Source organism: Schistocerca serialis, chromosome 2 (genome assembly GCF_023864345.2).
Source record: "Schistocerca serialis cubense isolate TAMUIC-IGC-003099 chromosome 2, iqSchSeri2.2, whole genome shotgun sequence".
In the NCBI taxonomy this organism is placed as follows: Eukaryota; Metazoa; Arthropoda; class Insecta; order Orthoptera; family Acrididae; genus Schistocerca; species Schistocerca serialis.
The window spans coordinates 1,061,864,902-1,061,877,862 of NC_064639.1; the positions used below are offsets into that span (position 1 = coordinate 1,061,864,902).

A 12,961-nucleotide genomic window follows, 5' to 3' on the forward strand; every position below is an offset into this window, starting at 1 on the left:
GTTCAGAGAAGTCACTCAGAACCCTGGGTCAGGGAACGGCAGCTTTTATCTCTCCCATCCAGTAAGTCTCCCCTGACTTGGGGATCTGGGTGACTTCCCTGAACTGTATCCCTTTTCCTAAACCTCTCCAGTCCTTTTCCTTCACCCCTCTTCCTTCCCATTCAACTCTTGTGCCAGAAGAAGGAACCACTGGCTCCGAAAGCTTCTAAAGGTTAAACCCTATTGTGTGTGTGTGTTTCCCTGCCACCACTTGTAAAGTATATGCTTGGATATTTGTTAACAGAAAATGAACAGCTAAAACATTTGAGATATATCTAAGTCACTGAAAGGTAACTACACTATGAAATTTGTGAGAGAGTGCTACATCTCAGAAGTTTATAAATTTTTTCTGTGTGTGTATCTACAATGATGATAGTAGTGAATGATTCACAAAATTTCAGCTCACCATATGCATACAGATAGAGCAGAATTCAGAACTACCAGCTTTAAATTTTAAATAACTCGTGAACATTTATGTTTAGGGATAATGGATTAATTACATTAATTTTCATAATATTTTTTCAAGGGTCTGGAAATCTACTGTGACAACTGTAGTCACGTTAATCACCTTTACTTGTGCCTGAAAAATGCATCAGATAGAGACAACTTATATAGTGAGTTACTTGCTCAGTCAGCATTGCATTTGGACAACACAGACCAAGAAATGATGACTTTGCAGTGGCAGAATGGAGTTCTTTCTAACTTTGACTACTTACTATATCTGAATAGGTATATTAGAAACATCGTTTCTTTAGTATTCTCCTTTATGAAGCGCTAATATTTTTATGAATTGTATAAAGCTGTTTTAATTTTTTGTTACAGCTTGGGTGACAGAACATTCAATGATTTGACTCAGTATCCAGTTTTTCCGTGGATCATTGCAGACTACACTTCTTCAGAGTTAGATCTCACAGATCCAAAGTCTTACAGAGATCTGTCAAAGCCCATAGGGGCTCTTAATGAGTCAAGATTAGAAAAACTGAAGGTGAGTCATTGAATGCAGCTTTTATCTCTACCTGTACACTTGCTTACGCATGACAGAAACCCTCTGGAAGCTGAAATGAAGGACGTCGTGTTGAGAAGCATGCTCAGCTATGGGGTGGTCCAGCTGTTTCTTCGCCACAGTTTGTCGATGACCCTTAATGTGGACATATATATATATATATATATATATATATATATATATATATATATATATATATATATATATATTATATATAAAAACAAAGATGAGGTGACTTACCGAACAAAAACGCTGGCAGGTCGATAGACACACAAACAAACACAAACATACACACAAAATTCAAGCTTTCGCAACAAATTGTTGCCTCATCAGGAAAGAGGGAAGGAGAGGGGAAGACGAAAGGAAGTGGGTTTTAAAGGAGAGGGTAAGGAGTCATTCCAATCCCGGGAGCGGAAAGACTTACCTTAGGGGGAAAAAAGGACAGGTATACACTCGCACACACGCACATATCCATCCACACATACAGACACAAGCAGACATATTTAAAGACAAAGAGTTTGGGCAGAGATGTCAGTCGAGGCAGAAGTGTAGAGGCAAAGAAGTTGTTGAAAGACAGGTGAGGTATGAGTGGCGGCAACTTGAAATTAGCGGAGATTGAGGCCTGGCGGATGACGAGAAGAGAGGATGTACTGAAGGGCAAGTTCCCATCTCCGGAGTTCGGATAGGTTGGTGTTGGTGGGAAGTATCCAGATAACCCGGACGGTGTAACACTGTGCCAAGATGTGCTGGCCGTGCACCAAGGCATGTTTAGCCACAGGGTGATCCTCATTACCAACAAACACTGTCTGCCTGTGTCCATTCATGCGAATGGACAGTTTGTTGCTGGTCATTCCCACATAGAATGCGTCACAGTGTAGGCAGGTCAGTTGGTAAATCACGTGGGTGCTTTCACACGTGGCTCTGCCTTTGATCGTGTACACCTTCCGGGTTACAGGACTGGAGTAGGTGGTGGTGGGAGGGTGCATGGGACAGGTTTTGCATCGGGGGCGGTTACAAGGATAGGAGCCAGAGGGTAGGGAAGGTGGTTTGGGGATTTCATAGGGATGAACTAACAGGTTACGAAGGTTAGGTGGACGGCGGAATGACACTCTTGGCGGAGTGGGGAGGATTTCATGAAGGATGGATCTCATTTCAGGGCAGGATTTGAGGAAGTCGTATCCCTGCTGGAGAGCCACATTCAGAGTCTGGTCCAGTCCCGGAAAGTATCCTGTCACAAGTGGGGCACTTTTGTGGTTCTTCTGTGGGGGATTCTGGGTTTGAGAGGATGAGGAAGTGGCTCTGGTTATTTGCTTCTGTACCAGGTCGGGAGGGTAGTTGCGGGATGCGAAAGCTGTTTTCAGGTTGTTGGTGTAATGATTCAGGGATTCCGGACTGGAGCAGATTCGTTTGCCACGAAGACCTAGGCTGTAGGGAAGGGACCGTTTGATGTGGAATGGGTGGCAGCTGTCATAATGGAGGTACTGTTGCTTGTTGGTGGGTTTGATGTGGACGGACGTGTGAAGTTGGCCATTGGACAGGTGGAGGTCAACGTCAAGGAAAGTGGCATGGGATTTGGAGTAGGACCAGGTGAAACTGATGGAACCAAAGGAGTTGAGGTTGGAGAGGAAATTCTGGAGTTCTTCTTCACTGTGAGTCCAGATCATGAAGATCATGAAGATATATATATATCACACACACACACACACCTGTACAGCTACATTGTGCTGGATAAATACACAATGCTGGGACTGCAGTTCATCAGGGGGATTGGGAGAGGGTTGATGTCAGGTGGAATGGGTGATTGGGGCAGAGAAGAGACAGGGAATGGGAAAAAGGGTTGGGGAAGGATGGCTAACTGCCCAGAAGGAGGCTGTACTGCTACCTATCCCTTCCACGTTCCTATCTCATTCACCTGCTGCCTCCCTCTGAGCAATCAGCCAGCCTTCCCCAACACTCCCCTCTCTCCCCACATCTTCTCTACCCTCACCCACTCTGAGAAATCAGTGTTATGAAAATATATCATTATACTGCATAACCTGTGTGCAACACAATAATACTGGTGTGTGTAATTAAGTTCCTCAAGACAGTCAGTGTTGCTATCTGTGTCCACTGTGTGAAGAATCAAGAGAGGTAATTCTCCTTTTTTTAAAATTTTGTATCAATTTAAAAATATATCCTGTTAGGAAGTTCTATGAATTACCTGAATTTTTGGACTGTGAATACATTTCAGTATTCTGAGAAATGAAAAAAAATGTAGAATACAACAAAATTCAAATTTTATAATGTGTAGACAAATATTGAGATGCTTAATAAATGTGAAGACCACAGTGAGTGGGAAGAACAGTCCTGCTGAAGGTACATCTGAAACTGACCATTATAGTAGAGTTTGAAGGTACCTCTTCAGTTGTGAGGTTCTTTTTATTATTCAGTACTTTAATTACTGAATAATAAAAAGAATCTTACAACTGAAGCCATACCTTTAACCTCTACAACAACTGATTTGTTTATCGACAAAAGCAATAAAATTTTTCTAAGGTAGCATCTCTACTGTGTATTACAATGTTAGTTCATGTTCATTTTAAAGGGCAATGGAATCAGAGAAATTCTCTTGATTAACATATTGTGAATAGTTTTATTGTTAACAACATAGCAGCATAAAGAATAAGTTTATAGTACCACATTCTCAGTGCCAATTTTCCACTCTTTCAAAATCATTGCAGATTCTCCTCCCTGCTGGTGTCAACAGAATGCAAGGATTGATGAGTGGATGAATAAATGAACAGCCTAACCTAAGCTCAAATTCAAATAAAAGTATCTTCCCTTACAATCATTTCCATGTCTAGTTCAGATTCCTTGATAACATCCCCATAATCTGGATTTTTGACATGGACACCTGTAGCTTCTTTTTCTGGTGGAATTGTTGAAGGGAAAGGGAAAAGAGCGGAGAAAAATGACTGGTGAGGTTTAGGAATTAGGGAGGGTTATGGAAAAGTCACCCAGAACCCCATATCAGCAGAGACTGCTGAACAGGATGAAAAGGTCCCTCACATTTATTCCTTTCCTTTAGTCCTTCCAGAAAGAGCACTGGCTCCAAAAGCTTGCAAATTTCCATAAATTTTATAGCTGTTTTCTCACACCACCACATGGTGAAAATATATATATATATATATATATATATATATATATATATATATATATATATATATATATATATTATTATTATTATTGGTGTTTTGCCCTTAAAGAGCGCATTTGGACTAAACTACATGGCCAGTTCCTTTTGCTGCCTTCCTTGCTGCCCAAACTTCCCTCATTCGCTCGCTGTGTTTCTGTTTCCGGTCCTCTGTCCATGCTTCTTGTCGGCTTCGTGTCTTCGGCTTCATCTTGATTGCCTTTTTGGTTGCCCATATTTCTTTCATCTTCTGGCTGTGATCTTGCTTTCGTTCTTCGGTCCATTTTATGCCTGTTCGTTTGTCGCATTGTATCTCATGTAGTTTACTTTTCTTAATGATGTTTCTGAACTTTATTCTGTCGTTTATTGTGTCTGCTGTTATGTTGAGCTGGTTCAGGTCGTTTTCTACCTCTGCCACCCATTTGTTGTTTCTAGTGGTTACCCAGTCAAAGATCTGTTTGGTCAGCCTGTGTGATGGCATTCTGTATAGGTGTCCATAGAATTGTAGTCTGCGTTTTCTAATCTTTTCTGTGATTGTCTCCGTATGTTTGTACAGTTCCTCTGTAGGTTTCTTGATCCATATTCCATTGTTGTTAGTTGCGCCAAATATTTTCCTAAGTATTTTCCGTTCTACTTTTTCTAATTGTCTGATACGTGTATGCCCTCGGATTAGTGTGGTCTCTGCTGCATATAGTGCCTCGGGGAGCACCACCGTGTCGTAATGGCGTAATTTGGCTTTTTGTGAGATAGACTTCTTGTTGTAATGATTCCACACTACTTTGTATATATATATTTTTGTGTGTCTTTCGACCTGCCAGCGCTTTCGTAGTATGGTAAGTCACATCATCTTTACCATACTACCAAAGTGCTGGCAGGTCGAAAGACACACAAACATACACACAAAATTCAAGCTTTCGCAACAAACTGTTGCCTCATCAGGAAAGAGGGAAGGAGAGGGAAAGACGAAAGGATGTGGGTTTTAAGGGAGAGGGTAAGGAGTCATTCCAATCCCGGGAGCGGAAAGACTTACCTTAGGGGGAAAAAAGGACGGGTATACACTCACACACACACACACACACATCCATCCACACATATACAGCCACAAGCAGACATATTTAAAGACAAAGAGTTTGGGCAGAGGTGTCAGTCGAGGTGAAAGTGCAGAGGCAAAGATGTTGTTGAATGACAGGTGAGGTATGAGTGGCGGCAACTTGAAATTAGCGGAGATTGAGGCCTGGTGGGTAACGGGAAGAGAGGATATATTGAAGAGCAAGTTCCCATCTCCGGAGTTCGGATAGGTTGGTGTTAGTGGGAAGTATCCAGATGACCCGGACGGTGTAACACTGTGCCAAGATGTGCTGGCTGTGCAACAAGGCATGTTTAGCCACAGGGTGATCCTCATTACCAACAAACACTGTCTGCCTGTGTCCATTCATGTGAATGGACAGTTTGTTGCTGGTCATTCCCACATAGAATGCGTCACAGTGTAGGCAGGTCAGTTGGTAAATCACGTGGGTGCTTTCACACGTGGCTCTGCCTTTGATCGTGTACACCTTCCGGGTTACAGGACTGGAGTAGGTGGTGGTGGGAGGGTGCATGGGACAGGTTTTACACCGGGGGCGGTTACAAGGATAGAAGGATAGGAGCCAGAGGGTAGGGAAGATGGTTTGGGGATTTCATAGGGATGAACTAACAGGTTACGAACCCAAGTCCAACGTAGCCCAGCTGTAACCAACACCTTTTCGCCTTTTTCACACCAGATCTCCAGTTACTTTCCAGTTCACCTTTATCTCTCCCCATATATTTTTATTTTCATTTTCATTTCAGCCTCATGTTACACTTTCCACCTTCCAATAGCATGTCACCCTCACAACACCCCCACAACGACCCCATTAAGTTTTATTTATTCGTAACCTGTTAGTTCATCCCTATGAAATTCCCAAACCACCTTCCCTACCCTCTGGCCCCTATCCTTCTATCCTTCTATACTTGTAACCGCCCCCGGTGTAAAACCTGTCCCATGCACCCTCCCACCACCACCTACTCCAGTCCTGTAACCCGGAAGGTGTACACGATCAAAGGCAGAGCCACGTGAGAAAGCACCCACGTGATTTACCAACTGACCTGCCTACACTGTGATGCGTTCTATGTGGGAATGACCAGCAACAAACTGTCCATTTGCATGAATGGACACAGGCAGACAGTGTTTGTTGGTAATGAGGATCACCCTGTGGCTAAACATACCTTGGTGCACGGCCAGCACATCTTGGCACAGTGTTACACCGTCCGGGTTATCTGGATACTTCCCATCAACACCAACCTATCCGAACTCCGGAGATGGGAACTTGCTCTTCAATATATCCTCTCTTCCCGTTACCCACCAGGCCTCAATCTCCGCTAATTTCAAGTTGCCGCACTCATACCTCACCTGTCATTCAACATCATCTTTGCCTCTGCACTTCTGCCTCGACTGACATCTCTGCCCAAACTCTTTGTCTTTAAATATGTCTGCTTGTGTCTGTATATGTGTGGATGGATATGTGTGTGTGTGCGAGTGTATACCCGTCCTTTTTTCCCCCTAAGGTAAGTCTTTCCGCTCTCGGGATTGGAATGACTCCGTACCCTCTCCCTTATAACCCACTTCCTTTCGTCTTTCCCTCTCCTTCCCTCTTTCCTGACGAAGCAACTGTTTGTTGCGAAAGCTAGAATTTTGTGTGTATATTTGTGTTTGTTTGTGTGTCTGTCGACCTGCCAGTGCTTTCGTTCGGTAAGTCACATCATCTTTGTTTTTTTTATATATAAAAACAAATATGATGTGACTTACCAAATGAAAGTGCTGGCAGGTCGACAGACACACAAACATACACACAAAATTCAAGCTTTCGCAACAGACTGTTGCCTCATCAGGAAAGAGGGAAGGAGAGGGAAAGACGAAAGGATGTGGGTTTTAAGGGAGAGGGTAAGGAGTCATTCCAATCCCGGGAGCGGAAAGACTTACCTTAGGGGGAAAAAAGGACGGGTATACACTCGCACACACACACATATCCATCCACACATATACAGACACAAAATTCTAGCTTTCGCAACCAACGGTTGCTTCGTCAGGAAAGAGGGAAGGAGAGAGAAAGACGAAAGGTTGTGGGTTTTAAGGGAGAGGGTAAGGAGTCATTCCAATCCCGGGAGCGGAAAGACTTACCTTGGAGGAAAAAAGGACAGGTATACACTCGCACACACACACATATCCACCCGCACATACACAGACGCAAGCAGACATTTGTAAAGGCAAAGAGTTTGCCTTTATAAATGTCTGCTTGTGTCTGTGTATGTGCGGGTGGATATGTGTGTGTGTGTGCGAGTGTATACCCCTTCTTTCCCCCTAAGGTAAGTCTTTCCGCTCCCGGGATTGGAATGACTCCTTACCCTCTCCCTTAAAACCCACATCCTTTCGTCTTTCCCTCCTTCCCTATTTCCTGATGAGGCAACAGTTTGTTGCGAAATCTTGAATTTCCTGTGTATGTTTGTGTTTGTTTGTGTGTCTATCGACCTGCCAGCACTTTTGTTCAGTAAGTCACATCATCTGTGTTTTTATACATATTTTTCCCACGTGGAATGTTTCCCTCTATTATATTCATATCATTAATTTGACCCCAACAATTACGTTTGTTATTGTCACTGTTGCATTTCGAAATCTTTCCTGTCATCTTATTTTCTCTTTCTGTTTTTGCAAGTAGTTTCACTTTGTATTCACCTTCTCCTCTTTACCGAATGTACCATACAATTTTATCCCGCCTATATATACTCAATAATACGTAACCCACTTCCAAACCATAACCAAAAAATTTTTTTTCCTCCGCTTTCAACAATACTGCTGCTACAAAATCCACCGTTTCCAGTTCACAAACAGTTCCTTTCAGCTATTAAACAGCCATTTCGGCTAGTTCCAATAACTTTCGCTTTTTTTCCATTTCCGTTTTTCCCACATCACTGATCTTTTTTAGCCGCTTCCCACAGGTTTTAACGTCATTATATCTTCGTCAGACAATTGTTAGCCTCATTTTCACAGTCTGCCACCACAAAAGCACTCCTTTTAATACATTTACACGCAGTTTTTTCAAAATTTTCCCGGATTGCTCCACCCTTTAACGTGTTTTGGCGGCGACACAACCACATAACCTTTGTGCACATCGTTGTCTACCAACCCATGTTCACCACAGGATCAACATAGCCCAGCTATAACCAACCACTTTTCGCCTTTTTTCACACCAGATCTCCAGTTGCTTTCTAGTTCACCTTATCTCTCGCCATTTATTTTCATTTTCATTTCAGCCTCATGTTACACTATCCACCTTCTAATACCATGTCACCCTCACAACATCCCCACAACGACCCCATTAAGTTTTATTTACATTCCCTCCGCAAACATGCCTTCGCCCTAGCCAGATTACACTCCCATATTTTATTTTCTCAGGCTTGTCTGACATTTGGCATTACCCCCAAAGGCCTCGCACTTAAAGTTCCCATCTCTGGCTGCAACCCTTCTCTCCATCAGTCCCTATACCAGTTCCAAACTGAACAATCCATTGCCCTCACCCACCTAATCCTTCACCTACCCCCCCCTGCGGGTTCGGGCTAAGAATAGGCCCGCGGTATTCCTGCCTGTCGTAAGAGGCGACTAGAAGGAGTCTCAAACGTTTCGGCCTTATGTGATGGTCCCCTGTCGGGTTTGACCTCCATATCTCAAAATTTTTCCGAAGAGCGAGCCGATTGGGGAAGGGCGCCTTACTTGGTGCATTGTGTCCATCTTGCGTTGAGAACTTTCGCCAGCTTATTCGTCGTTGCGTTGCAGTCCTGCCCACTCTACATCTCTTGGGCATGGATACGCTCCTGCGTGCACTTTATGCCAAGCAATGTGCAGGGTCACTTTCTGCACTGACGGCGACCATGGACCACATGTCACCTAACATCCAGCACGGTAGCCAGTCCGTTGTGGTGGGGCCGCCTTGTACCCTGTTGGTTGTAGCCCCCTGACAACACAGGGATTGCTCTACTGATGCCTGCGCCGTTAACTCCCCACGTATGCCAAGGAGTGGATGCCCATCTCCCTAGGGCATCGGGACTCGCGGCAATGGCCATCCTGCCAGGTGGCCTTTGCTGTGGCTGTGTGGCGCCCGTGGGGAGGGCCCTTGGTCGGAGTAGGTGGCATCAGGGTGGATGACACGCAATGAAGCGTGGCACATCTTCTCTTGCTGGTGGCCAGCCACCAGCAGTCTCTAAGCGTTCGAGGGCTCATTTTAAAGCTAACGTTTATGACCCCAAATCGTTCCCATCCCTGGCCACACCATGGGAGGAACGAAAGGCAATGAATGACAGTGACGTGTATTCGCCCAGGTATCTCGTCTGTACCAGAGCTGATGGTGACTCGTTTCTATCCGTGAAGCCACAGTTCTTTGTAGAGCATTTAGAGGACAAGTTTGGGCAGGTGGAGGGCTTGTCCAAAATTTGCTCTGGGTCAGTTTTGATAAAAACGGCATCCTCTGCCCAGTCACGCAGGTTACTTGCTTGTGACAAGTTGGGGGATCTTAACGTTACCATCACCCCACATAAGAGTTTAAATATGGTCCAGGGTATTATTTTCCATCGGGACCTACTTTTGCAGTCTGATGACGAGCTGCGCGCCAATTTAGAGCGCCAAGGTGTACATTTCGTCCGGCGTGTTCATTGGGGTCCGAGGGACAATCAGGTAGCTACCGGTGCCTTCATCTTGGCCTTGGAAGGTGATACATTACCAGAGAAGGTCAAGGTGATGGTCTACCGATGTGATGTCAAACCCTATATCCCTCCCCCGATGCGGTGCTTTAAGTGTTGGAAGTTCGGTCACATGTCCTCTCGCTGTACTTCTAGCCTCACATGTCGAGATTGTGGACGCCCATCTCATCCCGATACTCCATGTGCTCCGCCTCCCGTCTGTGGAGAGCCTCATTCACCTTGCTCGCCGGACTGCAGTATCTTACAGAAAGAACACAAAATCATGGAATATAAGACCCTGGACCAACTGACCTACACTGAGGCTAAGCGGAAATTTGAACGGCTACATCCCGTGCGCATGTCATCATCTTATGCCTACACTGTCACTCCTGCTCCAGCTCCTTCAGCTGCAAGATATACAGTCAGCTCTCAGAGTCAGAGGACCTCACCTGCCCCCTTGACGATGAGGGCCCCTTCTCTCGCTGTTGCTCCCACACCATCTACCTCGTGAGCAGCACCCACTAAACCACTGGGGACACCAGTCCCCACTTCTAAGCCGGAGGAGCGTAAGTCTTCTTCGGCTTCTCTCGCTCGGAAGGGATCCCTTGGGTCACTCCCTTCCCAGGTTCCTACCAGCGGCACAGCAGATTCCAACCAGTGGCTGAAGAAGCCACAGGTTGCTGGTCGTCGGGCTTCGTGATCCTCTTCGGTCCCGGAGACTGACTCCAATAAGCCCTCTCAACAACGGCAACCAAAGGAACAGCGAGAGAACACGACTTTGAAGACCCGTAAGACCAAGACACCTGCGTTGGCACCTACTCCACCGCTAACTAAAAGCTCTGCGTCTGAGGATGAGGTGGAGATCCTTGCGTCCGCTGAGGACCTCGATCTCGCCGGTCCCTCAGACGCAATGGGTAGCACTTGCACGGGTGCTCCATCGGAGGCAGCAGGTGACCCAGCGGCGTAATCTGCCTTCCCAGTCCCGTCACACCTTTCTCAGACATGGACAATGCCATCCTCCAGTGGAACTGCAGCGGTTTTTTCCACCATCTAGCTGAGCTCCGACAACTTATCAGCCTTCACCCTTTCTTCTGCATTGCTCTTCAGGAAACTTGGTTTCCAGCAATGCGAACTCCCGCCCTCCGTGGCTATCGGGGTTATTATAAGAACCGGGCAGCTTATGAAAGGGTGTCTGGTGGCGTCTGCCTCTATGTCCTTAACACTCTGCACAGCGAGTCTGTCCCTCTCCAAACACCTTTAGAGGCTGTTGCTGTTCGGGTGTGGATGCCACAGGCTGTTACCGTCTGCAGTCTTTACCTTCCACCGGATGGCGATGTCTCGCAGCATGTCCTGGCTGCGCTGATAGCCCAATTGCCGCCACCTTTCTTGCTACTGGGCGACTTCACCGCCCATAACCCTCTGTGGGGTGGGTCAGTGGCGACAGGTTGAGGCGCCACCGTTGAGCATTTATTGTCGCAGCTCGATCTCTCGATTTTAAATGATGGTGCCTTCACACACTTCAGTGTGGTGCATGGCACATACTCCGCCATTGACCTTTCGATCTGTAGCCCTAGCCTCTTACCGTCTGTCCAATGGCGTGTGCATGACGACCTGTGTGGTAGTGACCACTTTTCGATCTTTCTGTCACTACCACAGCATCAGACTTCTGGGCGCCCTAGCAGATGGGCTATGAATAAGGCTGACTGGGACTTGTTCTCCTCCACTGCCACTATTGAGACTCTCTCTAATGATGACATTGATGCGGTGGTTCAATCGGTCACCACCGGCATCGTTACTGCCGCCGAATCTGCCATTCCCCGTTCTTCTGGGTCCCCTCAGTGGAGGGCTGTGCCATGGTGGTCGCCTGAGATCGCTGAAGCGATTAAAGATCGCCGGCGGGGCGCTCCAGTGTCACAAGCGACATCCCTCTATAGACCACCTTATCACCTTCAAACGGCTGCATGCGCGGGCCCGCCTCCTTATCCGCCAAGGCAAGAAGGAGTGCTGGGAACGGTATGTGTCCACCATTGGCCTCCATGTGTCTCCATCGCAGGTCTGGGCCAAGATTCGATGCGTCTACGGCTATCGGACCCCTGCCAGCGTCCCTGCGCTCTCACTGAATGGAGCAGTTTGTACTGACTCCGACGTCATTGCAAACCGCTTAGCAGAGCATTTCGCTACGAGTTCCGCTTCTGCGAATTACCCCCAGGCCTTCCACTCCATTAAAGAGCGGATGGAACATCGGAGCCTTTCTTTTCGCACAAACACTTCTGAATCCTACAATGCTCCATTCAGTGAGTGGGAATTTCACAGTGCCCTTGCCGCTTGCCCTGATACCTCTCCCGGGCCCGATCGCATCCACTGTCAGATGCTGAAACACCTTTCAGTGGACTGCAAGCGACGCCTCCTCGACCTTTACAACCGTCTCTGGGTCGAGGGTGAGTTTCCGTCGCAATGGCAGAAGAGCATTGTCATCCCCGTTTTGAAACCGGGCAAGAGCCCTTTGGAGGTGGACAGCTACCGCCCCATTAGCCTCACCAACATTCTTTGCAAGCTTCTCGAACGGATGGTGAGCTGGCGCTTGAATTGGGTACTGGAGTCTCGGGGCCTTCTGGCTCTGTGTCAGGGTGGGTTCCGTAAAGGCCGCTCCGCCGCCGACAATCTGGTGAGCCTGGAGTCGGCCATCCGTACTGCCTTTGCCCGCCGTCAGCACCTGGTCGCTGTCTTTTTCGACATGCGGAAGGCGTACGATACGACATGGCGTCATCACATCCTTTCTACGCTTCATGGATGGGGTTTCGGGGCCCTCTGCTGATTTTTATCCGAAATTTCCTGTCGTATCGTACCTTCCGCGTGCAAGTCGCAGCCTCATATAGTTCCTCCCACGTCCAGGAGAACGGCGTGCCGCAGGGTTCTGTTTTAAGTGTCTGCCTGTTTTTAATAGCCATTAACGGACTCGCTGTGGCCTTGGGAAATTCTGTCTCCGCTTCCCTGTATGCTGA

The 12,961-nt window shown here is 46.7% G+C and overlaps 1 protein-coding gene across 1 annotated transcript in view; it reads left to right on the forward strand.

The window, feature by feature from the left end:
- LOC126458511 (protein FAN-like) overlaps nt 1-12,961 on the forward strand; it is a 209,785-nt gene that overhangs the window by 74,176 nt on the left and 122,648 nt on the right. The window contains exons 7-8 of the mRNA XM_050095606.1: nt 566-768; nt 862-1,024. Coding sequence (XP_049951563.1) covers nt 566-768; nt 862-1,024 — 366 coding nt within the window. The remainder of the gene's footprint in view (nt 1-565; nt 769-861; nt 1,025-12,961) is intronic.